At 50.9% G+C, this 25,132-nt stretch overlaps 2 protein-coding genes across 3 annotated transcripts; one reads left to right on the forward strand and one right to left on the reverse strand.

The window, feature by feature from the left end:
* Nucleotides 1-800: 800 nt before the first annotated feature.
* On the forward strand, nt 801-22,439 carry CLTB (clathrin light chain B). Of its 2 annotated transcripts, XM_019838511.3 has the most exons (6): nt 801-1,140; nt 6,428-6,474; nt 16,259-16,376; nt 16,617-16,728; nt 18,721-18,774; nt 21,764-22,439. In XM_019838511.3, exons 1-6 carry the CDS (start codon nt 954-956, stop codon nt 21,933-21,935), a joined length of 690 nt encoding a protein of 229 aa, XP_019694070.1. In that variant the 5' UTR covers nt 801-953; the 3' UTR covers nt 21,936-22,439. The 2 variants fall into 2 exon arrangements, with proteins under 2 accessions (XP_019694070.1, XP_006927970.2); XM_006927908.5 differs by lacking the exon at nt 18,721-18,774.
* Nucleotides 22,440-24,157: 1,718 nt separating this feature from the next.
* Nucleotides 24,158-25,131, reverse strand: HIGD2A (HIG1 hypoxia inducible domain family member 2A). The gene is made up of 2 exons (XM_003981229.6): nt 24,919-25,131; nt 24,158-24,560 (listed from the first exon to the last, which is right to left on the reverse strand). Exons 1-2 carry the CDS (start codon nt 25,070-25,072, stop codon nt 24,394-24,396), a joined length of 321 nt encoding a protein of 106 aa, XP_003981278.1. The 5' UTR covers nt 25,073-25,131; the 3' UTR covers nt 24,158-24,393.
* Between the last annotated feature and the right edge of the window lies 1 nt (nt 25,132).

Genomic DNA, 25,132 nt, shown 5'->3' on the forward strand with positions numbered 1-25,132 from the left:
TCTGCCGTTCTTAGGCAGTTTCACACTTAAGGGACATTTAAGGGACCCAGCCTGTAAAGTAGAGGCCCAGTCAGGTCATCCAAACTCTGGCAGTCTGAGCTGAAGCCGCCTTAAATGAAGAGAGATGCATAAGATATGTACTTTAGCAACAAGGCTTAGTGGGGAATGCTCTGGACTTGCAGGAAGGATGCAAGAGGCGGTGGGACGTAGGGTCTACCTCTCCAAGCCTCCTTTTCCTCCTCTAGTAGAGCGGGACTCTCATAACAATGGGATTCATAATATCTGCCCAGTTTAGGCGAAGAATCCGCAGAATGACTCAGGAGGAAGGTCTGCGCAGCCACTACCCACCCGCCCCCCGCCCCGGTGCTCCCCAGGCGGGGGTTGCCTGCCTGAGATGGATAAATAGGTCTTTCTCAGACCAGTTCGTACTGAAGAACATTTAAGGGGCCAGGTCCCTAAGTAGGGGCCCAGCCAGGCGATGCAAACTCTGGCGGTCGGAGCTGTTCATACCCCGGCCGCTTTGCCCGGTCCGCTTGCCTCTAGACCGGCCGGGCGCTATGCCTCGTCTTGGTGTCTCCGCAAAGAGCAATGCCAGCCGGGAGCGGGAGCGCTGCCGGGGCCTCCTGGCCCCTGGGGCTGCGCCACCGTCCTGCTGCCGCCCTCCTGTGGCCGCTGCGAGGCGACCTCCGGCCGCGCTGCGGGCCCCCTCCCACGGCCGGTGACATCACCGCATTCCCGTCCCGGCTCCTCCCGCCTGCAGCTGCAGTGACAGGAGAGCCGGGCCCGGTGGCGGAGAGGAAGTGCGGGGCCGCCGCGCCGCGCCGAGCCAGTCCCAGCCGAGGCCGGCTCCCGGGCGGCTCGGGTGACAGTGTCGCGGCCGCCGGGCGCAGCGCTGGGCACGCGCCGGGCAGAGCCGAGCGCCAGGCGGACGCTTCAGCAGAGACGCGGGGAAAATGGCTGATGACTTTGGCTTCTTCTCGTCGTCGGAGAGCGGGGCGCCCGAGGCGGCGGAGGAGGACCCGGCGGCTGCCTTCCTGGCCCAGCAGGAGAGTGAGATCGCGGGCATAGAGAATGACGAGGGCTTCGGGGCACCTGCCGGCAGCCATGCGGCCCTCTCCCAGCTGGGACCTGCGAGTGGGGGTGAGTCAGTACAGGGGCCTGGGAACTGGGGGCGCCTGGGGCTCGCACCCGGATACCTGGCCGCGCAGACCCGGCCTCGGGGCCCTGCGGTGGAGAGAAAGGGGCCTGCTGTGGCCAGCCAGGAGCAGGCCTAGGGCTGAGAGGGACCTGGTAGATATGGGGAGGAATCTTGTTGGATTCTGAGGCCCTGCCTGGCGTCTGTGGACCTGGTGGCTCCACGGACAGGAATTTGTCATGACATTTCATCCCAGGGCCAGCTCCACCACTGCCTGGCTCTGGAATCCAACATAACCTGGCCCTGAGAGTCCCTTCTGAACCTCCCCCCTTGGCTGGTTGTCCCAGACTCCCAGCTAAGCCCTGCAGGTGTGGGCAGAACCACAGACCTCCCAGCTCCTCAGTCCTAGCTCTTGCCTACAGCTGGCAAAAGCAGAGGACGCTCAGTGCACCAAGAACTCACAAACCTCTCCTGGGGACCACCTGCCATCCTGCAGCCACTGGGTTAGCCACTTTACTTACATTTAGTCATTTCCTATGCATTATTAAACCCATTTCAGAGATGGCAAAACTGAGGCTCAAAAGGTACACTACTGAAACAACTAGTAAGTGGCAGTGAGGATTTAAACCTGTTTCTGTCAGACTCTAAGCCCTCTCCACCTGACCACACTGTCTTCCATATGCCTCCCTCTGAGTTAGACACCAAGGTGGGGGTAGGGGCACAAAGGGCTTCAGTCAGATGTGGTGCTAGCCTCCTGGGGGTTTCTAACTGCCTATTAATGGTTTTCCATGGTGGTCCAGGGCTCCTGTGGTTAGCTTTAGAATCAGGGTCCAGGGTCTGGTCCCTTTGATAGCGTGTTTATCAATGATACTCCTGTTCTGGTTCTGGCTGGAAAGAACAGTTTCTTAAAATATTTAGCTAAAAAGTAGATACCTTCATGGGTGCCTCCAAAACAGCCTGTGCTTCTTGTTAATGTTTTCATTTTGGTTGGGGTTTATGGGCCTGTTGGAATTAGTGGTAGCTTACATAATTAAAAAAAAATGTTCCTTATCGTCATATTTGTTTTGATTCAACCTTTACTGAGTGCCTACTGTGTGCCAGGACCACTGGGGATGTAGAAATGAATAGGACAGTTTCTGTGGCTGTAGGAGCTTGAAGCATCTCAGTACCCCATTGATAAAAGAAATGAAACAAGCCTTTTGTAACATCTAAGAAACTGGAGGCCCAGAGAGCCTGAGTGTCTTGCCCAAAGTCTCACAGCCATGAGTGACAGATCTGAGACTTGATCCTAACCCTCCCAACTTTGGGCCCCACACTCTTTCAAATGATGTGGCCGTCACCCTAGGAGGTAATGGGATGGAGGGGTGGCTTTGTGACCCAACCAGGCCAAGAGTGGAGTCTTCTCCAACAGCAGCTCCTAGCACCTCATCATGGATGCTCACACATTCCAGGGAACTCCTAGGAAATGCCTGCCTATAGTCATGCACCAGTATTCATTAGTCCACACCTCCTCCTTGAAACCACCAGTTTTTTCAATCTGGCTTGGCCTGCGGGAGGCCCTGCTGAGAAGAGCTGTTATCAGAACCCTCTGAGAGAGAAGGGCAGGTAGAAACTAGGCTAAGGACAGCCAGAGGCATCTGGGAGTTGAGCAGATTGTGGCCTATCCCAGGACAGTGGGGCTCTAGGGGCTTACAGCCTGGATGAGAGGTTCCCTTTGTGGCAGGAGTGGGGTACAGATTGACCCCAGACTGGAGGTAGCAGGGAGAAAAGCAGAGACATGGCCCTCTGAAGGCCTTCCAGACTCATACTGGCTGAAGCTGCAAATGTTCAGCTGCCCTCCTAAGTGGGACCTGAAGATCAGGGAGGTAATATGGGATGATGGCTTAGTAGGTGGCCAGACTGCATGGAGTTGATCTGACCTTCCTAGGCTTAGATGGTGCTGAGCAAGTAATCTTTCCTAACCAGCGATAGTGCCAGAAGCCAGGATAGGATGGAGAAAAAGTGCCTTGGCCTGTTGGGAGCTGGAGGAAGCTGGCTTCCGGAGCTGCCACCAATCAACACTTCTGTGGCTGTTCTCTTAGATGTTGCCACTGTGCTGACTGCCCTGCCGTTGGACTCCCTGTTACCCCTGGGGAAAGAGGTATCCGATATAGGCCTGCGCCTCAGCCACATTGAGCCTCTCCTCTGGGGCTGGATCTGTGGCCAGCCTGAGCAATGGACACTTTGTTTCCATTCATCAGCCTTGGGTAGGGCCCCAGAAGGTTTACATTTTCACACCCAGATTTCTGAGCCCTGGCCTGGCTCTGCCCCTGACTTGCCCAGTCAGTTCCTGGCAAGCCTGTTTCCCCTGCTGGGCCTCAGTAAGCTCCCAGGAATGTTCTGGACCCTGTCTGCCCTTGTTCCAAAAGGGGTCAGGAATCTGAGGGAAGCAACACCCACAGGGTTATCTGTGGGACTCATATCTGCTGCGCTTCTAGTCTGCAGGCCTCTGACTATGGACGTATGATTATAAATGTGCAATAATCAGAAAGCATTGTGGGAACAGATACTCAATTCTGTGTGTGGGTGTGTGTGGATTCTCGAAGAGCCTGAAATTTCATCTCCAGAGGAGCAGTCAGGGGACTGAGAAACTGAGGCAGAGACTTTTGAAAGGCCAAGGTAGGCCCAAGGACTGTGGACCAGGGACCTGAGACTGGTCTGGTCAGAGTGGGGTGGGGCCTCCAGAAAGGCCAAGTGTACAGACTGACATAATCATGAATGTACCCTGATAGCATTAGGCCCTGGTAGAGGAGATGTCCCAGGAGAAGCCCCTTCACAGAAGATGCTGCCACTAAAACTCCATCAGCTCCCTGCTGACTGAGGGGATGAGGCCACCTATATAGGAGAAGCCCTAGCTGAATGGGTAGGAATGACAGCTGACATAGTTGGTCAGAAGCAATCACTGTTTGAAAATAGTCAGTTATAATGTATATCAACCAGGGATTATTTCCATAAGATTAAGTATCCCTCCTTTCAGTCCCCAGGCTGAAATCACTGTGGTTCCTGCTTACAGCTCTATCTGGCTGGTAAAGGGGTACTTGTCTGTCTGTGGGAAGCTGGTGTGGCCTCCTGTGGCTCTTTGGCAGGAGGCATCACAGTTTCTGAGATGCCTTAGGCAGACCTTGCAGGTAGCAGTGGGCCCAAAAGAGCAATTCACCTTCCATTTAGCCGGCACTCGCTGCTCAACTGTTCACCCATTCTGTGCAGGAACCCTTAGGAGCTGAACACGATACAGAGACTGCCTTGAGAAGGGAGTGCATGACCCTTGGAAGGTCACAAATAACTGCATAAGAGTGTGGGGGATGCTATACAATATTCTGCGATATCCCAGAGCTGGAACCTTCCATCAGTGTCTAGGGAAGTAGGGGAAGTGATAGAGGGCTTCCCAAAGGAGGTGACCTGTGAGCTGGGCCTTGGAGAATGGCTCCAGAGAGCATTCTTTAGAGAGAGAAGCAGGAAGAAAGGCATGGGGTGTACACTGCTGTGTTTGGAGAAGGAGGAAACCAGAATAGGTTTTGTGAGAGGGACTGGTGGGAAGTGAGGCAGGGAAGTAAGTGGGCAGGGCCAGAGTTTAGAGGTTCTCACGTACTATGGTCTGAGGTTTGACGTACTCATTCAACAAATATTTATTGAGCCTCTAGTATGTGCCAGGCACGGTTTTATTTTATTTTATTTATTTTTATTCATTATTTTTTTTTAGTGTTTATTTATTTTTGAGACCGAGACAGAACCTGAGCGGGGGAGGGGCAGAGAGAGAGGGAGACATAGATTCTGAAGCAAGCTTCAGACTCCGAGCTGTCAGTACAGAGCCCGATGCGGGGCTTGAACTCACAAACCCGCGAGATCATGACCTGAGCCGAAGTTGGACGCTTAACCGACCGAGTCACCCAGGCGCCCCGCCACGCACTGTGTTAGATGCTGGGCCCCAGCAGGAGACAAAACAAAGTCCCTGCCCTCACGAGGGTCCATTCAAGTGGGGAAGGTGCATAATAGGCACATGCACAAAAAAGCCCATCAGGCTGAGGGGTAAGTAGAGAAATACTACAGGGGCAGGAGGTAGCGGTGCCAGAGGGGTAAATGTCCAGGGTGGTCAGGGAAGGCCTCTAATAAGACAACATTTGGGCAGAGGCTGAAGAGAGAGTAAGGGAACAGCCTGTGTGGCTACGGGTAGGAAGCCCTTCCAGGCAGAGGGAACAGTCCCAAAGGCAGAAGCAGGCCCTACGGGCCACTGCAGTTCATGAGAGGTGGATATTTTTCTGGTTTGTTTTTATTATATTTTTAATCAGAAGAGTGACATAGGTAAGTGTATGCTTTACAAAACATCAACCCTGGCAGATGGTTTGAAAGAGGGTTGGGAGAGTGTGACACTGGAGTCAGGGAGGCCTGTGGGTGGACAAAAGCCATCCATTCTTTTTCTGATATGTTTTATTCGTGTTTATTTAACACACGTCTCTGAACTCTTACTGTGCCCACCTCTGGAGAAGACGGTGGGGAGGAGAAAGGACACAAGTATGGCCCTCTAGGTGTTTGCCACTGACAGGGCAGATAGAGCGGACAGGGGGCAGAGGGCAGAGGGCAAATTTGAGGGTCACTGTTGCAGCAAAAGCCACAGGAATTTGTGACTAATCAGCTGTCAGGGAAAGGGACCAGGAGGAGTCATTGTTGAGGGCAAAAGAAAATCCTTTTGGGAGGAGCGGAAGGAGGAAAAATAGGCCAGGTGCTGCCTGGTGGGGGCTGCAGTTCCTGCTCTTCCAGGTGGAGCAGTTGCTCAAGGCATCGCAGGGACAGGCAGGGACGCGCTGGGCCCCTCTTCCTTAGCTCTCACAGACACCGCCCTGAGCCTACAGCACCTCTATCTCCTCACCAGGCACAGGCTCCGCAGGCAATCAGGCCATTCCTAGCCATGGCCGAGGGTGAAGTAATCTCAGGTAGGTGAGGGGCTATTACTGGCTGGGTGGCTCTTGGCAATCATAAGCCTCTCTGGGCCTCAGTTTGAGTATCTGTAAAATGGGTTGATAACATCATCACAAAGTTGTGGTGACAATCAAATGTGATAACGGCTGTGAGAAGGATTTGTGAACAGTCATGGATGGAGCCCAACTTATTTATGCATCCAGTATGTCTACGTGGGGAGGGGGTGTTAATACACACATGGGCATAGGCAGAGGATGGCTCAGGGAGCTAACGTAGAACCATTCTGTGCTTGCTTTAAGCTGAGCTATGAATAATGCCATTTCTTTGTTCTTTTTCTAGCTGGTTCTGAGGACATGGGGACCACCATCAATGGAGATGTGTTTCAGGTAAGCAAGATTCTGTGTTAGTCGTGGTAGGGACCAACAGCCTGGGTCTCAAAAAACTTATGGCCCCATCATCAGAAGGATTAAGGCTGCAAGTTATTCTGGTCATTATGTCTGATGCATTGGGATGGGGAATATAGATGAGGGTTTTGACATGTTTTCTTCCTTCCTTCCTTCTTTCCTTCCTTCTTTCCTTCCTTCCTTCCTTCCTTCCTTCCTTCCTTCCTTCCTTCCTTCCTTCCTTCCTTCCTTCCTCTCTTCCTCCCTTCCCCCCTTCCCATTGTGTAGGGGAAGGGAGTGAAGAATAAGAACCACTAGAGACAGGGATTGATGGTGCATGGCCTCAGGTTGCCCATGGTGATGTCCATCAGGGAGAGAGAGATAAAGTGGCCCACAGTGGCACAGATGCACACTGGGCCCTGCACACATGTGTACCATGGATGGGAGGCTGAACTGACCATCTCTAACATGTCTGAGCATTTTAAGTGGGCAGATCTTTGATCCACTGATTCTACTTCTTAGAATTTTCCCTAAGGAGGGGTGCCTGGGTGGCTCAGTCAGTTAAGCATCTGACTTTGGCTCAGGTCATGATCTCATGGTCCGTGGGTTCGAGCCCCATGTCGGGCTCTGTGCTGACGGCTCAGACCCTGGAGCCTGTTTCAGATTCTGTGTCTCCCTGTCTCTCTGCCCCTCTCCCGCTCACACTCTGCCTCTCTCTCTCTCAAAAAATAAATAAACATTAAAAAAATTAAAAAAAAATTCCCTAAGGAAAGAATTGGACAAGGACTCCCATACTCCCAGATGTTTGCACGATTATTTATTTTTTTCATGTTTATTTATTTTTTGAGAGAGAAAGACAGAGAACAGAGACAGAGACAGAGCATGAGTGAGGGAGGGGCAGAGAAATAGGAAGACACAGAATTCAATACAGAGCCTGACATGGGGTTTGAACCCATGAACTGTGAGATCATGACCTGAGCCAAAGTCGGATGCTTAACTGACTGAGTTACCCAGGTGCCCCTGCAGGACTGTTTATAAGAGCAGACAAACTATATGGTGAGCATAGCATAACATATACATAAGTTGAATTCCTAAATTGTACACCTGAAACGAATGTAACATTGTATGTCAACTACACTCAAATAAAAAGTTAAAAAAAAAAAACAAAAAAACAAACAAACTGGAAACAACCTAAGTGTCCAGCATCAAAGGACTGAGTAGGTAAACTGGAAAACCGTGCTGTTGTTTAAAAGAGCAATCAGAGCTTTCTGTATTGACATGAAAAGAGGCCCACAATATATTAAGTAGAAAAGCCCATTGCAGAATAATATGCACAGTATGGTCCAGGTTTTTATTGTAGAAATCTGTTTGCACAGAATATCTGAAAGGATGTGTACCAACTGTTAACAATGCTTAACAGTGGTTAGCCCCAAGGTTGGGCGTGAGATAAGAAAAAGGCTTTCACTTTCACTGGATTGTTTTAAAATTCCTCATAGTAGTCTTATAACACACACACACACACACACACACACACCACCACCACCACCACCTTTTTCTAGTTAGACTGCCCTCTGTACTTGTCTACTGTCTCCCCTCATTTGTACACAAATCGGTTTAAGAGTCCGTAGACTGGGAGAACTTGGACCACAAATGGCATCCCCAGGACCCCCACAGTTGCAACAGTCCCTCCCCACCCATGCTTAGTTGAGGTAAAGTCTTTGCTGGATGAGGCTTAATTCTCACTGGCTGGGTCAAAGAGCCTTGACCCCTGGGGCTGCAGCTTCAGGATCTCCTGAGCCCCACCCTATTGAAGAGCTGGCCTCCCAAATCCTCAGTGGGGAATAAACAATACTTTCTTATGTAAGAGGGATGGGCTGGTACCTTACACAAGGAACCTAGCCAAGTCCCATTTCTGGAAAATTACTCAACTATCGGCGAGCTAGAAAAGTCAGGCTCTAGGACTTTAGGAACTTTGTGTCCCTTCCGGCCTGAGAGCTCCAAGTAAGCGGCATTTATTCCTGTACAGTTTGGTAGGTCATAGAGTTCAGGCGGCCCCTGTCCTGGGCACACTTAAAAGGACTTCACTTGACCCAAAAAGTCTGTGTCCTAAAGTGGACCTGGAGCTGGAGATATACTTAGGACCACAGAAATACTTAGAACACTATGAGCAAGATAATTTTCCCTTTCGGGGTGCCTGGGTGGCTCAGTCGGTTAAGCGTCTGACTTTGGCTCAGGTCATGATCTTGCGGTCCATGAGTTCGAGCCCCGCGACAGGCTCTGTGCTGACAGCTCAGAGCCTGGAGCCTGCTTCAGATTCTGTGTCTCCCTCTCTCTCTGCCCCTCCCCCACTCACACTCTGTCTCTCTCCTTCAAAAATAAATAAACATTAACATTTTTTTTTTAAATAAAGAAATGCCAATGCTTAGGGGCACCTGGGTGGGTCATTCAGTTAAGAGTCTGACTTTGGCTCAGGTCATGATCTCACAGTTTGTGCGTTCGAGCCCTGCATTGGGCTCTGTGTTGACAGCTCAGAGCCTGGAGCCTGCTTCAGATTCTGTGTCTCCCTCTCACTCTGCCCCTCCCCCACTCATGCTCTGTCTCTCAAAAGTAAATAAACATTGAAAGAAAATTAAATTAAAAAAAAAAGATAATTTTCCCTTTCTATAGGTTAGGATCTTGAGGTCTTCTCCTTTCCTGGCCCCCCAGACTTACTTTCTATTCCCCATAGGGAACCCCGGGGCTCCTTCCCTGTCTCAATGGGAACTCTTATTCTCACTGCTAATAATCCAGGTGTGTTTATGTGTAAATCATTTCACTCCATGCCATTCTAGAACCATTACGGAGAGGGGAGGGGTCATGGATGAGATGAGTCACTCAGGAACCTAGTGGCAAAACTGTTCTCCTAGATCTCCTGCCCCTGATCTGGTGCCCTTTGTCCCAACCCCTTGTGCTGGAACTGGCTGGCTGCAGCCCCCGAATCTTAGGTAGAAAGCCCATGCAGACTTCTTTAGGATTGAGCATAGACCAGGGTCTGGTTTGTGCTGTGGAAGGAGGATGGGGGGAAACCTTGCTTGTACATGCCCAACACTTTCAAGTGTCCTGGGCAGAGCTTTCTTACTACATTTCTTATTCTTTCCTGGCAGCCTCTGGACCACAAGGGGGTCCAGCTATAAACCTGGTCTTCAAGGCGTAAGGATAAGTCTGCCCACACCTATTCCAGTTCCATCTAGCACCGCCAGGGACAGGATAGAAGGCCCCTGCAGGACTCCCCCCTCCTGCACTAACTCTCTCTCCCCCCACTCACTGCCATCATTCCCCTTTGAGCTACTTAGAGGAATCAACGGCTCAGCTTAGCTTAGCTTTAGATGGACAATCCCAAAGACGGATATGCTTCATCCTCCTGACTGTCTCCAGAGTCACAGCACATCCTCGGCCAGCCTGACCCGGGGAGGCTCTCGTGGTGATGTCCAGCAGAGAGGTCTCTCAGGAGAGGGGCGCTGGCAACTGGACCAAGATAAGCCTGGCCCTGACTGTGGCTTCTTGCTTTTTGGTCCTGGCCATTCCTGCCCCCTTCTCTGTTAAGCTTGGGGGTGCTCAGAGCATTCCTACAGCCACCGGGGAGCCCACCTGAGCTGCCAGCCTGCAGCTGACCCGATTTCCTCTCTGGGACATTCAAGTGGTTAAAGAGGAGCCCTGCTGTGGCCCCCAACCTCACTGCTCACTGGCAGGGGTTGGGAAAATAAGTCCACAGAGCAGCCAGAGAAGAGGAGCCAGTAAACGACTTCCCAGGACTCAGTGTGCTGGCAGCACTGTGGTGCTCTTCCTGGACATGGTGCAACATGGGCCAGCATGCACAGGGCCTGCTAGGCCCCAGCAGTGAGCCACACAGCCCTGCTGGCCCCCACACATGCACATCCTCTCCAGGTTACAAGGGGCCCACGGCAGTTATCCCATGGGGGCCCTGCTTCACACTCCGAGTGGGATGTCGCCACTCCCATTCATTATCTATTTATATTTTTAAGAAAGTTTATTTATTTTGAGAGAGTGTGTGTGTGTGCATGCGAGCAGAGGCGGGGGCAGAGAAGGAAGGAGAGAGAGAGAATCCCAAACAGGCTCCACGCTGTCAATGCAGAGCCCAATGCGGGGCTTGGACCTGTGAACCATGAGATCATGACCTGAGGCAAGATCGAGAGTCGGATGTTTAACCGACTGAACCACCCAGGTGCCCTTCGGGGTGACATTTGTAAAGGCAAATCGACCAGCTGTTGTCCTCTTCAAAGAAGCTCGCTTGTAATGGAGGACAGAGACCCGGAGAGGAGTGATGCTAGCGCAGGATGGTAAGGCTCAGATACAGGGGTGGTATGAAGAGCTAGGAATCCAAGGGGCACCTGGGTGGCTCAGTCGGTTAAGCATCTGACTTTGGTTCAGATCATGATCTCAAGGTTCCTGAGTTCGGGCCTCCATCAGGCTCTGTGCTGACAGCTCGGAGCCTGGAGCTCGCTTCGGATTCTGTGTCTCCCTCTCTCTCTGCCCCTCTCCTGCTCACTCTCTGTCTCTGTCTCCCTCTCAAAAAATAATTTTTAAAAATTAAAAAAAAAAGCGAGGAATTTGAGTTCTTTTTTTTTTTATTATTTTTTTTATATGAAATTTATTGACAAATTGGTTTCCATACAACACCCAGTGCTCATCCCAAAAGGTGCCCTCCTCAATACCCATCCCCCACCCTCTCCTCCCTCCCACCCCCCATCAACCCTCAGTTTGTTCTCAGTTTTTAACAGTCTCTTATGCTTTGGCTCTCTCCCACTCTAACCTCTTTTTTTTTTTTTTCCTTCCCCTCCCCCATGGGTTCCTGTTAAGTTTCTCAGGATCCACATAAGAGTGAAACCATATGGTATCTGTCTTTCTCTGTATGGCTTATTTCACTTAGCATCACACTCTCCAGTTCCATCCACGTTGCTACAAAAGGCCATATTTCATTTTTTCTCATTGCCACGTAATATTCCATTGTGTATATAAACCACAATTTCTTTATCCATTCATCAGTTGATGGACATTTAGGCTCTTTCCATAATTTGGTTATTGTTGAGAGTGCTGCTATGAACATTGGGGTACAAGTGGCCCTATGCATCAGTACTCCTGTATCCCTTGGGTAAATTCCTAGCAGTGCTATTGCTGGGTCATAGGGTAGGTCTATTTTTAATTTTCTGAGGAACCTCCACACTGCTTTCCAGAGCGGCTGCACCAATTTGCATTCCCACCAACAGTGCAAGAGGGTTCCCATTTCTCCACATCCTCTCCAGCATCTATAGTCTCCTGATTTGTTCATTTTGGCCACTCTGACTGGCGTGAGGTGATACCTGAGTGTGGTTTTGATTTGTATTTCCCTGATAAGGAGCGACGCTGAACATCTTTTCATGTGCCTGTTGGCCATCCGGATGTCTTCTTTAGAGAAGTGTCTATTCATGTTTTCTGCCCATTTCTTCACTGGGTTATTTGTTTTTCGGGTGTGGAGTTTGGTGAGCTCTTTATAGATTTTGGATACTAGCCCTTTGTCCGATATGTCATTTGCGAATATCTTTTCCCATTCCGTTGGTTGCCTTTTAGTTTTGTTGGTTGTTTCCTTTGCTGTGCAGAAGCTTTTTATCTTCATAAGGTCCCAGTAATTCACTTTTGCTTTTAATTCCCTTGCCTTTGGGGATGTGTCGAGTAAGAGATTGCTACGGCTGAGGTCAGAGAGGTCTTTTCCTGCTTTCTCCTCTAAGGTTTTGATGGTTTCCTGTCTCACATTTAGGTCCTTTATCCATTTGGAGTTTATTTTTGTGAATGGTGTGAGAAAGTGGTCTAGTTTCAACCTTCTGCATGTTGCTGTCCAGTTCTCCCAGCACCATTTGTTAAAGAGGCTGTCTTTTTTCCATTGGATGTTCTTTCCTGCTTTGTCAAAGATGAGTTGGCCATACGTTTGTGGGTCTAGTTCTGGGGTTTCTATTCTGTTCCATTGGTCTATGTGTCTGTTTTTGTGCCAGAGGAATTTGAGTTCTTAACAGTGTGTCAGGCATCACCCAAGAGCTTTACATGTAAGCTCATTTCATCCTCCCAACACCCCTATGATGTAGGTTCTGTCATTATTCCCATTTTACAGACCAAGAGGAGGACGCACCGAGAGGTTTAATAGCTTGCTCTAGTTAGACAGCTGGGAAGAAGAGCTGGGACTTGAACCAGGCCAGGTGCTGCACTGAATCAGGGAGTACAATAGGGAGGGGATGCTGGAAGTGGGTTTCCAGGCTGCCCCGGGGGCATGTGGTGGTCTTGGCTGATAGGAAAGTGTGTGCAAAGTACAGAGGGTGAGGCAGTCTGTGTGGGCCTTGCCCGGAGCCTGGGGCCTGCTGCAGACAGGTGTGTGGGTGTGAGAGAGATGAGGAATGGGGGGGGGGGGTCACTTGGAGGAGTGGGCGTAGTCTCTAATCTTGGGCAAGTAGACTTATCTGAGAGACCGAGTAAGCGTGGCACAAATCACGTGACACAGAAGTGACTTTGGTCCCTGCTGCTACGTGGCCAGTAAGTTCACACCCAGGAATTCAGTTGGAATCTCAGCTCCACCAGTTCCCAGCTGGGTGACCCTGGGACTCTAGAGCTAGAATTTCTCTACCTGTAAAACACCGATCATAAAATCCATCGTGTAGTGTTGTAAAGATCAAAGAGAACTGTTTAATTGTGATTCTCTGTAAGTTTTAAAGCACTATTACCTGGGAATCTTAATTTTAGGGCAGGTTTTATGGAGATGGTGGGCCTGAAGGACACCAGTGTTACACAATTCCTGCTCAAGAGACCCTTCTCCAGCCCACACCCCCCACCCTTTCTCCTCCCATGCCTGGCAGCATCAATGTACCCAGAGTTTCCCAAAGGCACTGGCCCCACAGGGTCCTTAATGCTGTTGGCTCTGGTCTGAAATGACCTTTCCATGTCTCTTCCCATCCTGCTATACCCCCAGGCTAAAATGGCTGTGTCCTCTCTTGACCCCTCTCTTTACCTGACCTGTGTTATAGTGCATAGCCCAGCCATGGTCCTCATTTGTGAGGGACTCTCCATGCCAGACTCCCTAAGGGAATGGGTGGTCTTATTCATCCCTGTCCCCAAGCCCAAGCATATGATAATTCATTCAATGAATGTTCTAGAAATCCTGCCACAGGCCTTCCCTGTTTTAGGTACTCTACAGAGGTAGGCTTGGGACTCACTTACTTGATTGGGGCAGGTGGGAGGCAGATTGTAAACACGTAAACAAACAAGTCTTTTCAGATAGCAAGTAGTGCCTTGAGGACAATGAAACCCGGCACCTGAATAAACACATATACACAAAAGTAACTGCAGTTGTGTGCAGATGGGACATTCTAGAAGATTGGGCAGGAGGCCTGGCGGCCTGGCCTCAGGACAGTCTTGTTCCAAAGGGGGCAGGGTGGGGCTCACTCAGCATTAGTGATCAACTTGTGTTCTCCAGATTAGGGCCCTTGGGTGTGGTGAGAGACTGTCTAAATTGAAGTGTAATGCTGTGCTGGAAAGAGGAATAGGGCAGTGTTCCAACTGTCCCACCCAAGGCTGGGCCTGAGCCCAGGGAGGTGCCAGGCTACATACCCTGCTCTGGGCCTGCCCTTCCCTCTCCCCCCAGACAGCTGGAGACTGCAGCCCTCCTGTTCCCCGCTGTGTGCTCCTTCACCCTGGCTGCCCACACCCCTTTGGGCAAGCGTTTACCCAGCACTTGCTCTGATCTGGGCACATCAGGCTCCAGGGATATTTATCCATGCAGCCACTGCTTATTGAGCACTGATGTGTGCCAAGGACAGTGGGGAGCACTCCTGGACAGAGGGCGCCCCAGACACTGTCTTGTGGGGAGAAGACATTAAACACCAAAGTTCCTGACAGTTTTGATGAGTGTTTGAAGGAGGAGCACAGGGAGCGATGGAAGGATGGAACAGGGAACCAGAGGCTATAAATAAGGTCCAGCTTTGCTCACCAGGACCTCCTGGTTCAGCGGGGAGACTCTTGTGCAGAAGGTGAAGGCCGTGATAGAGCACAGAGAAGAAGGGGTGTGAAATCTGCCAAGGGGGTGGATATCCCAGAGCTGGTGACTTCAGAGCTGGAAACTCGTGGGATGGAACAAGATTTCATCAGCTGGAGAAGGGAGGGGAGACAATTGCAGCTAAAGCAGGAGACAGAGGCGGGGCTGCAGGAGTGTGTGGGGTGTGTGAAGACTGGAATGTGTAGGACCAGCAGAGTGCCAGAGGAGGAGGCAGGAGATGGGGCTGGACTGGAAAAGGTTTCTGGCTTTGCGAGACCAGAGGGGAATCACATCCTTGCTGGGCTGAGCTCTCAGCCCCACACTTGGGAGTCCCTAGCTCGGGCAGGCAGCACAGGGAAGTGGGCAGAGCCCTGGCCTGGGAGTCAGAAGCCTGGATGCCTGCCATTACAGCATGCCATCTTTCCTGGCCTCAATTTCCTCCCCTATAAAATGAGAATGAATAATTATGATAATTATGATAATTCTACCATTCATTGAGCCATCACCCCATGCCAGGCACTCTTCTTCTTCTTCTTCTTCTTTTAAGTTTATTTATTTATTTTGAGAGAGACAGAGAGAGTGCAAGTGAGGGAGGGGCAGAGAGAGAAGAAGAGCGGGGGAATCCCAAGCAGGCTTGGCACAGTCAGTGCGCAGAGCCCAATGCAGGGCTCGAACCCGCAAAACCATGAGATCATGACCTGAACTGAGATCAAGAGTCAGGCACTCAACTGACTGAGCCACCCAGGCTCTCCCAGGCACTCTTCTAAATGTCTTACAAATACTGTCACGTCAAATGCTCACAACAGCTCTTAGAAGTGGTTTTATTATTATTCTCATTTTCAGATGAAAAAACAGGCCCAGCAAGGCTTATACCACTGTGCAGTCTTAGCCATGGCCATCCTGCCTATCCCAGCACTGCCTGTTCACTTAGCAGATGCTAATTGAGTCTCTTCTGTGTGTCAGGCACTGTGCTGGGCACAGAGGACAGGGTGATGAGCAGGCTAGGCAAGGACCCTACTGTCACGAAGGTGACTTTCTGATGGAGAAGGCAGACAATGGACAAGCAAACATAAAGTGAGATTTTTTTCAGACTGTGTAAGTGCTAGTGGGTGAATAAGATTGTAATAGAGAGAGACTTTAGTAATAGTAACACAAGGGACTCACTGTGCCAAGAAGTGTTCAAAATCTTTTCCATTTTTTAATATATATTCTTAAAATATTTACTGATTTGAGAGAGAGAGAAAGAGAGGGCAAAAGCAGGGGAGGGGCAGAAAGAGAGGGAGAGAGAATCGCAAGCAGGCTCCACACTGTTTTCTTAGAGCCTGATGCAAGGCTTGATCTCACGAACCATGAGATCATGACCTGAGCCGAAATCAAGAGTTGGACACTCAACCGATTGAGCCACCTAGGTTCCTCCGAATCCTTTACATGTTAAAACTGACTTCAACCTTACATCAGTGTTAAGGTGGATAGTCTTACTGAGCCTGCTTCATGATGAGGAAAGTGAGGCACAGGGAGGCTGAGTGACTTTCCCAGGGTCCCCCAGTGGGAAGATTGCTGGCAAAGGGCACAGCAAGTATAGAGGCAGGGTCTAGTCATAGTCACCAGAGGCAGCAGGTGGGAGATTGTTGGGGACTGCTGGGGAATCCAGATGCAGGGGGTGTCTTGGCAGTCAGGCAGCAGAGACAAAGGGGCAGGTGCACGAGCTGTGCACGCTGCTGTGTATTTGTGCCCTAGGAGGCTAACGGTCCAGCAGACGGCTATGCGGCGATTGCCCAGGCTGACAGACTGACTCAGGAACCTGAGAGCATCCGCAAGTGGAGAGAGGAGCAGAGGAAACGGCTGCAGGAGCTGGGTAAGGGCCAGGCTGAGGTTCGGAGCAGCTCCAGTTGGGTTGACTGTTTGGGATATGGTGGGGGGTGGGGAATCCTTAGGATAGAGGACCCCCTTCCCCCTGCACTGCCTTAATATGGGTATTGGGTGAGGTTGGGCCCTGAGGCTGCCTGCCAAGGGCCAAGGGGAGAAGCAGCCAGGGCAGCTGTGCTCTCACATTCTTACAAGAAAGCTGCCACTTATTCTCCTGTTGGGATCGCAGATGCTGCCTCCAAGGTGACAGAACAGGAGTGGCGGGAGAAAGCCAAAAAGGACCTGGAGGAGTGGAACCAGCGCCAGAGTGAACAAGTTGAGAAGAACAAGATCAACAACCGGTGAGAGGAGCTATGGGGACATGAGGGCAGCTATAGAAATTTGAGGAGGCCGTGGGGATCTGAGGGGACTATGGGGACATGAGGGGACTGTGGGGACATAAGGGGGCTGTGGGGACATGAGGGGACTATGGGGACATGAAGGGATTATGGGGACATGAGGGGACTGTGGAGACATGAAGGGACTGTGGGGACACGGGTCTGTGAGGACACGAGGGGACTATGGGTACATGAGGGGACTGTGGGGAGATGAGGGGGCTGTGGGGACACGAGGGGGCTGTGGGGACACGAGGGGGCTGTGAGGACCTGAGGGGACTGTGAGGACACGAGGGGCTGTGGGGACATGAGAGGATTTATGGAGACAGGAGGGGGCTGTGGGGACATGAAGCCAGCCACGGGGACAGTGAGACAAGTTATGGGATGGGAACTGTCTTGAGGATGGCGATTTAGTGGCAAGAACGTAGAGGAAGTAGAAGCAGAAACCTTCAGGGCTGCTTCCTCAGCTGCCTGTGGAGTTCAGAGTCCTTCAGAGGTGGTACACTGTTGAACTGTCATCTTAGCACAACAGAGAGAAGCAAGTGCTGCAGTCAGCAGAAGAGGTCCCAGGACCCTGGCATGGGAGCCAGACTGTCCAGGGCCCAGCAGTTAGCGTCACAGGGAGCACAGGCCTGGCTGGGAGTGAAGAACCAACCTGGGTAGAGGATTTTACTGCCTGTAGAGATGGCAACACTTCAACCCAGAGAGGCTAAAGAATAAAAGGAAGTTAGTGGCTCGTGTAACTGAAAAGGCTGGGGTGGGACTCCAGGTACACTAGGCTCAGGGGCTCAGACAAAGTGGACTGGTGCTCACTTTTACTGTCTCTCCATGCGGCATTCCCCTCTTGTCCTGGGATGGGGCAGAAAGATGGCCACCAGAAGCTCCAGGCTTCTGCCATTCTCTTGGCAACTTCAGTGAAAATAGCATCTTGCTCCCAATAGCTCAGCTGAAATCCTCAACCTGACCCTCATTGGTTTGGTGTAGGTCCTGTGCCCATTCCAGGCCCAGTGACTGTGCCGGGGGAGGGACCCTGATAGTCCAGCGATAGTGTGCATGAGGTCAGTCTCACCCAAACCACAGGGACTGAAGTGGGGCCAGCCTGATCCTGCAAAAGACAATCAGGGGCCCTTCCTGGAAGGGGCGGATGGATGCTGGGCAGGCGGGCAGTGGATGCCCACCAGAGGGTACCTGCATGGACATGGTCTCAGACCACTTCTGAGACTCTGGCCAGCAGCTCTGCCTTTGAGGCTGTGTCCTTCAAGGTACTTGGCCTGCCCAGAAAGGAAAGGCTGGCTCTGGGAAGCTGCCGCACTTCTGTTCAAGAAGCTGCTGCACGCCAGGCTCTGGGTTGGGCCCTGGGGAAACAGAGCTGAGGACCCCGTCGGTATCCTGGAAGAGCTCAGAGGAGACAAGCACACATGTGCAGGTGAACTCAACAGTAGAGCTCTCTGCAAGAAGGCCATGGAAGCAAGGGCTGTGGGTGGAGGAGAGACCTCTGTGTCTGAGGACCTGGGCTTGGGAGGGTGACTAGAAGTTCATTAGGGAAAAGAGGGCAGCGTTGGGGGAGGGTATTCTAGATCAGGGAACAGCATAGTATGAAAGAAAGGATATTGTGTCTCAGGCACCGGGGAGTCAGGGAGTGGTAGGAGGGAAGACAGGAAGGAGGGGTCACGGGTGGAGGGCCTCCAATAACAGGGCTGGATAGACGGGGTGGTGAGGAGCCACCGAAGATTTGTGAACAGGACAAGTAATACGATCGGCGCAGTTTTAGAAGAGGCACTCAGGCCGGTGGAGGATCCCTGCTCTCCTCTCCGGGTTGTGGATAGTTGCCAAGCGTTACAGAACTGTGCTTCCTAACACGCTCCAACTGGAGGTACTAACGCTGTCTCCCTTTCTCTTTAACCCTCTGCCTGTCTGTCTTGCCATCTGTCTTCCCCCACCTAACCCTTCTCTCTCAAGGATCGCTGACAAAGCATTCTACCAGCAGCCAGATGCTGATATCATCGGCTATGTGTACGTGTCTTCTTTGCTCCTCTGTCAGGGACCGGGAGAGGGCGAGGGACCCCTTGTGGGGCTGGCACGGTTTCTCGAGTCTCCTGCTTGTGGGGTATAAATGAGGTGGGGGTGGCAATGACCAGAGCAGGTGGCACTCCAGGGCTAGTGCAGGCACAGACCTTCTCCTCTATCCCTGCGGCAAATGTTTATTGAGTATCTATTCTGCCTGGAGGCAGCTTTGCTAAATCTGAGCAGAGAAAGAATGCACGGGCCATCCCAGCGGGGACAGGCAAATGGTGGGAGGGGCAAATGCAAACAGTCAAACTCCCTCCCTCTGAGAGGCCTCTTAGGGCTGGGAGGTGGGGTGGAGTCTTCTGTTGAACCAAACATGGACTGTCAGAAGCATAAAGAAGAGATGCTCCCAGGAACACTCCCATTCTCTCCTCCTGCCCCCAAGTGCACTGCTCCTCCTCAAAACTTCGGCCCAAGTTTGGCGACAAGACCCTGCCTAGACCACCCAGGGCCCCTCTCACATGTTCCCCTTTGGAGTCTAGTTAGGACTGTGATTAATCTAGACCTGAGATGGCAGAGGCTTCCTCTCATGTCACCCCCAAATGATTGGTAGTGACAGCCTGGAAGATGTGTTGGGGATGTTGAAGCTGAAGAAGCAGTGATGAATGTGTGATGTCTGCCACGTGCGTGTGTGCCAGTATTTGCTGTTCCTCACTCTGGGTTCACCTTCGGCAGGCCTCTGATGCTGTCTGGGCTAACACTTCTCTCACAGAGCACAGGACCCACCTGAGAAACAACCTGTTTTTCAGCCAGTTTTTACTGGGACTCGCCCAGTGCCAGTCTCTGTTCGAACAGGAATAAGGCACAGCCTGTCCCCCCAAGTTGCTCATGGTCAGGAGGGTGTTGTCATAAGGGCGGTATGGAAGGGCACACTGAGCTCCAGGAGCCACCGTCTGCTGGGGGAGCGGCTTCAGAGATGCGGGACCTTCAGTATGAGAAGGAAGGGATGTGCTAGAAGAGGACAAGGGCAGCCTCCATGAGTGGAGTGCTGGGGCTGTGGGGATGGATGGGTGGGAGCTGAGGATGGGAGGTCAGCTTGGGGCTAGTTGCAAAATGCCTGTTGTGCCAGATGTATAAGCTGGGACTTGATCCTAAAAGCAGGATCCACAGGTTTCAAAGAGAAGAGTGGGATGACAGGGGCATGGGTGCTGGGGAATATATGACAAGTGGTTGAGTGTTCTTTTTGCGCTTGAGGAAATAGCGCCCAGGGGGCTCCTGAAGAGAGGAAGAGTCTGGATCAGTGTTTCTCAGACTTTTCTGTGCCTGTGAATCACTCAGGGATCTGTTGGAGAGAGATTCCAATTCAGTAGGACTGAGGTGAGGCCATGATTCTGCATTTCTAACAAGCCCCATGGTGATGCCAATGCTGCTGGACCATGCACCACACTTTGAATAGCAAGGTTAGAGGAGAGCCTCTTGACCTAGAAGGGACAGCTCCTAAGACAGCACGCCTCAGCCCCACTGGTCATCCAACCTCATAGAGCTTTTTTCCAAGCCTGCACACACTCACCACTTTGTTAGATTCTCAGGCCAGTGAGACAGATCAGCAAGGTGGAGGCTGATTCTCACTTTATAGGTAAGGAAATGAGTACATGGAAGGAAAGGAAGATCACTAGGGAGGGGCCACGTCACCTAATCCAGGGCCAGCTCATTCTTGGCACAGCCTGTAGGCATCACCTAAGAGCTCCCTGCCTGACATGTGCAGAACTGATCGTGCTTGAGATACAGAAGGGGCCATGAGGGGAATGGGGATTTCCAGGGACCCTTGCTGGCCAAATAAGACATAGACCCAGCCCTCTCCACTGGAGATCAGTTATTGTCCTTTTCTTAGATTCCCACATTTGGGTTTTGTCCACTGCACTGTATTTACTGTACTTTGTTTCTCCACTGTTCCTTAATCAGTGGCTTCTAGAACTGTCCATCAGAACTTCTGATGAAGAAACCACCAGTTTTCATCCTAACTTGATTCCAACCAAAAGCAAAGACTCCAATGGAGTATTCCCCAGGCTGTGGTTCCATGGAGATAAGTCATTCTGGGCTAAAAAGAGCTCTATAGTCAAATATGCTTGGAATGTGGTAGATTCTATCTGCATCTTATACTCCACCTTAGAGGTTCAGGATAAACATCAGTACATTCAAGGCTTTGAAAGTCTCGCTTTTAAGATCCTCTTTAACTAAATTTTCTATGTGTATTTGACCAGAATGCTTTTCTGGGGGAATACTTATTGGGTCCATAGAACATAGAGGCAATGCTGAACCAGTTAGTAAGGTGGTTAGTCAATGTCCTACCTCTGTCAAGGTTTTGGAAATGTTTAAAATAGCTGAGGTACTACACTAGTGCCTCCAAGGTTCTTTAGTTGTTGGGATTCCCAACAACTTTTATTTTATTTTATTTTATTTATTTTATTTTATTATTTTATTTTATTTTATTTTATTTTGAGAGAGAATGAGTGAGTAGGGGAGAGGCAGAGAGGCAGGGAGAGAAAGAATCCCAAGCAGTCTCTGCACTGTCAGCACAAAGCCTGATGCAGGGCTCCAACTCACGAACCGGGAGATCATGACCTGAGCTGAAATCAAGAGTCAGACGCTTAACTGACTGAGCCACTCAGGCGCCCCAGTTGGGAACTCTTGCTGAGGACGTGAGACACTCACGTGCCTGAATGAAAAGAAGCTACAAGCCACGAGCAGGTATAGGGGAAAGCATTCCAGGAAGAGGTGACAGCCAAGTACAAAGGCCCTGAGGCAGGACCAAAGTAGGCTTCCTTTGATGCCAAGGCTGTTTCTGGGGACCTGAGGGCATAGGACACAGGGCTAACTCTGGACAGAGGACCCAAGAGTAGGCTGGGCAAAGCAGCTTACTCAATGGGAGCAGAGCATCACTGATTCAGGGGAAAGACAGACAGCAATGAAATCTCTGTCTTTTCTCCACCTGCAGGGCATCTGAGGAGGCTTTCGTGAAGGAATCCAAGGAGGAGACCCCAGGCACAGAATGGGAGAAGGTGGCTCAGCTGTGTGATTTCAACCCCAAGAGCAGCAAGCAGTGCAAAGACGTGTCCCGCCTGCGCTCAGTGCTCATGTCCCTGAAGCAGACGCCGCTGTCCCGCTAGGTGCCTGTTACAAGCATGGCCACAAAGCATGGGCTGGGCCTGGGCACAGGAGGAGCAGCTGCTTCAGCCAGGGCGGGCAGCACCTCCAGCAGCTGCTACACACAGCCTATTCCGTTCCTCCCCATCTCCCGGGGCTGGGAAGGGAACCCTCACCCCTCTCACCCCATTTCCTCCTAGCCCTGTGGCCCAGCCCTTCACACCTCCTCTCAGTCCACAAAATTGTGACTGTCCCTCCTGACGTATTTTTTTTTTTCTTGGCTTAAAGGGTGTGTTGTTAACTCTTTTTACACTTATTTATTATCATTCTCATTTCTCCGGAAGCCATAACTGGTGTCAGGGCTCAGTTTGTGCTTAGAACTTTCCCAGCTTCATGGCCTTGAGACAAGGTGAGGCTGTTCCCCCAGAACCCCTCCCGGCTAGAAGTGGGTGTCCCAACTTGTATATGTCTGCTGCCTCCCTCTCCAGGAGGAAAGACAACCTCTAATGGAATGCTTTTGCAACCTTGATCCTTGCTGATTCTTGAACAAGCCTGTGAGATAGGGATTCTCTTGTTGTCTTGATATAGCCATGGACACCAAGGCTCCCAGAAAGTAAGAAGCTTCAAGTGGGAGGGAAGAGGCAAGACCAGAAGTTCCCGGTGGTAGCTCCCTCTAAACCTGGGTGAGAGGCTGGTGAAGGTGGCTGCTGCCAGACTCCTTTCTTGGGTTTGGCCAGTACCCTCTAGATGGGGAAGGCTCACTGCTCTCTCTCAGCTGTGCCCCTCTGTAGATCTGGGATAAATAATCAGTGACCATACATTCTTCCTCTTCAGCCGAGGTTGCAAACAAGCTATGCTTAAGCCATTGTGACCTGCACAATGTTTAAAAAGATTTGAGTAACTACCAACTGTATTAGTTTCCTAGAGTTGCCATTACAAAGTACTGCAGTGTCTGGCTTAGAACACACATTTATTGTCTCACCATTCTGGATGTCCAAAGTCCAAAATCAAGGTGTCAGCAGGGCCATGGCCCATCGGAAGGCACTAGGGAAGGATCTGTGCAGGCTTCCCTCCCAGCTTCTGGCAGCCTCAGGTATTCTTTGACTTGTAGGTGCATCACTACAGCCCTGAGTTCATCTTCGTATCATCTATGCATTGTCTTTCTGTCCAAATTTCTCCTTTCGTAACAGTGTCAATCAGAATGGATTAAGGCCTACTGCAATGACCTCAGTTCAACTGAATTATCAGTAAAGACCCTATTTCCAAATAAGATCACATTCTGAGATACTGGGTTAGGACTTCAACATATCTTTTTTAGGGGAACACAATACCACCAACCACTAAAAATAGTGGCCTTCATCTTTAAAAGTGCCATAGTCCTCACTACTCCACATTGATTCCTTGAATCTTGAGGCAAGGGTCACCACAACATATAGCTTTAAATTTATAATCTCTGCCTTACAACTGAGAGACCATGATGGCAACAAGAAACTTAGTAGGCCCTAGTCATACACTCCTCCATTTTGCAATTTAGATTGTGTTATGGGGCTCAAAAAGTGGGTATGTCTTCTATACTCCCTCTTTTCCCTTCCGGTAGCTTGCAGATGGTGATGAAATTGAAGTCATACATGTTAGGAACTTGGGTCCAAATCAACAGGTTGGATCTGGCCACAGTCCAGGAATACTTGTGTGAGATTTTACATGAATGCAAAACTCACAGGTTGCCTCTCTTCTAGATAGGTTTGCTCAGGTCCCCAGCCTACTTTCTTCCTTAACCCTGAAACAGTAGGTACACAAACCAGTGACAAGCTTTGTGACTATGTTCTTGCCACTCTACCAGGCTACTTCTCTGAGCCTCAGTTTCCTTTTCTGTAAGATGCATCAAGAATCAAGCCGGGATGGTATAGATCAGTGGAGCCCTAGGTGCTCTCAGGTGAGAGTGGGGTGAGGAGTAAAGTGGAGAGCAGAGCCCTCTGCCTTGGACAGGGCCACAGCTGTTGGCCTAGTCTGAAGGAAGGTTTTCTGTTGTAAGTTTGAAAATTGACAGAAAGATCAGTTTTTTTCAAATAACATCACTCTAAGGAATCTCTACTTTTAGCAAGTTCCTCAGGTGATCGTTACCAGGAAAGTTCAGGAACGATTAAACTATTAAGATTTCTAAGGGCCCCTGCAGTCTTTAGACAATTTTGTCCTAAAACCAAAGACCAAAAACTTTGGAGGGTTAGAAGGAATGAATTCACCAAACTACAAGTGGATCAATTTATTAAGTAGGAGGTGGAGAAAGTGAGGCACAAATAGAAGTATGCAACACCCAAACTGAACCGAATCTGAGATTCCTGAAAAAACATGTGTCGGTCACACAATTGGCCACTTCCTCCGACTAGTCAGGGAAGATGAGGGAATAAGTCAGGTGACAGGACAGGTGGTTGCTCCTGGGGCCGGGAATGATCTCTGCGGAACTTTCAAGGCCAAGTCTCAGGCTCAGGATCGAGACCTCATAGCAGATGCAGCCAGACCCAGCAAGATGGCTGCGACCGTGAAGCCCTGGGCAGCGATCCGGGTGCGCATCATGAGCTGAGAGCGGTGGCTCTGACCCCGGTGGAAGCAGTAGAGGCCGTAGGTTAGGGCGGCCGCCGTGCCCAGGCAGCCTGAGGAAAGGACAAAGCAAGTACGGAGTGGCAGGTTTCGATCCCGTAGGCCTCTCCCCGCTTTGGATCCCCTACCAGAGGGTGGAGAGCTCAGAAGAGAGACCGAGGGAACGCGGGTGGAGCCGAGTGGGAGGCTTTGGTCGAGGTAGGGTCCTCCTAGTTACAGGGCTCGCCCCACTTCAGCGCCCCCCAATCCCGCCCAGCTCCAATCAGATTCACCCCTCACCGCCCGGCCACTTCGCCACAACTCTGGTCCACTCTCACTCAGGTCCCCCCTTGGCTTTCCTGGTCCTCCCCTAATTCATTCCCTCAGACATCACTATCCTCTCGGTCTACAGTTCCTACAACACCTGCTTACCTATGGGTACCATCGGGTTCTCGCGGGTCTTGCGAAGGAATTTTTCCTTGAAGCTTTCTGGAGTGCTGTAGACACTGGGGCTAAAGCCCTCAATGACCGGGGGCTGTGATGGCTCAAAGGGTGCCTCCGGAGTCACAGGGCCAGGAACCGCCATGTCCCCGCAACAGCTGTAGGAGAAAATAGGGACGCTAAACCCCGCCTCCTGATGAGGTCA

The sequence above is a fragment of the Felis catus genome, chromosome A1, assembly GCF_018350175.1.
Source record: "Felis catus isolate Fca126 chromosome A1, F.catus_Fca126_mat1.0, whole genome shotgun sequence".
Classification (NCBI taxonomy): Eukaryota; Metazoa; Chordata; class Mammalia; order Carnivora; family Felidae; genus Felis; species Felis catus.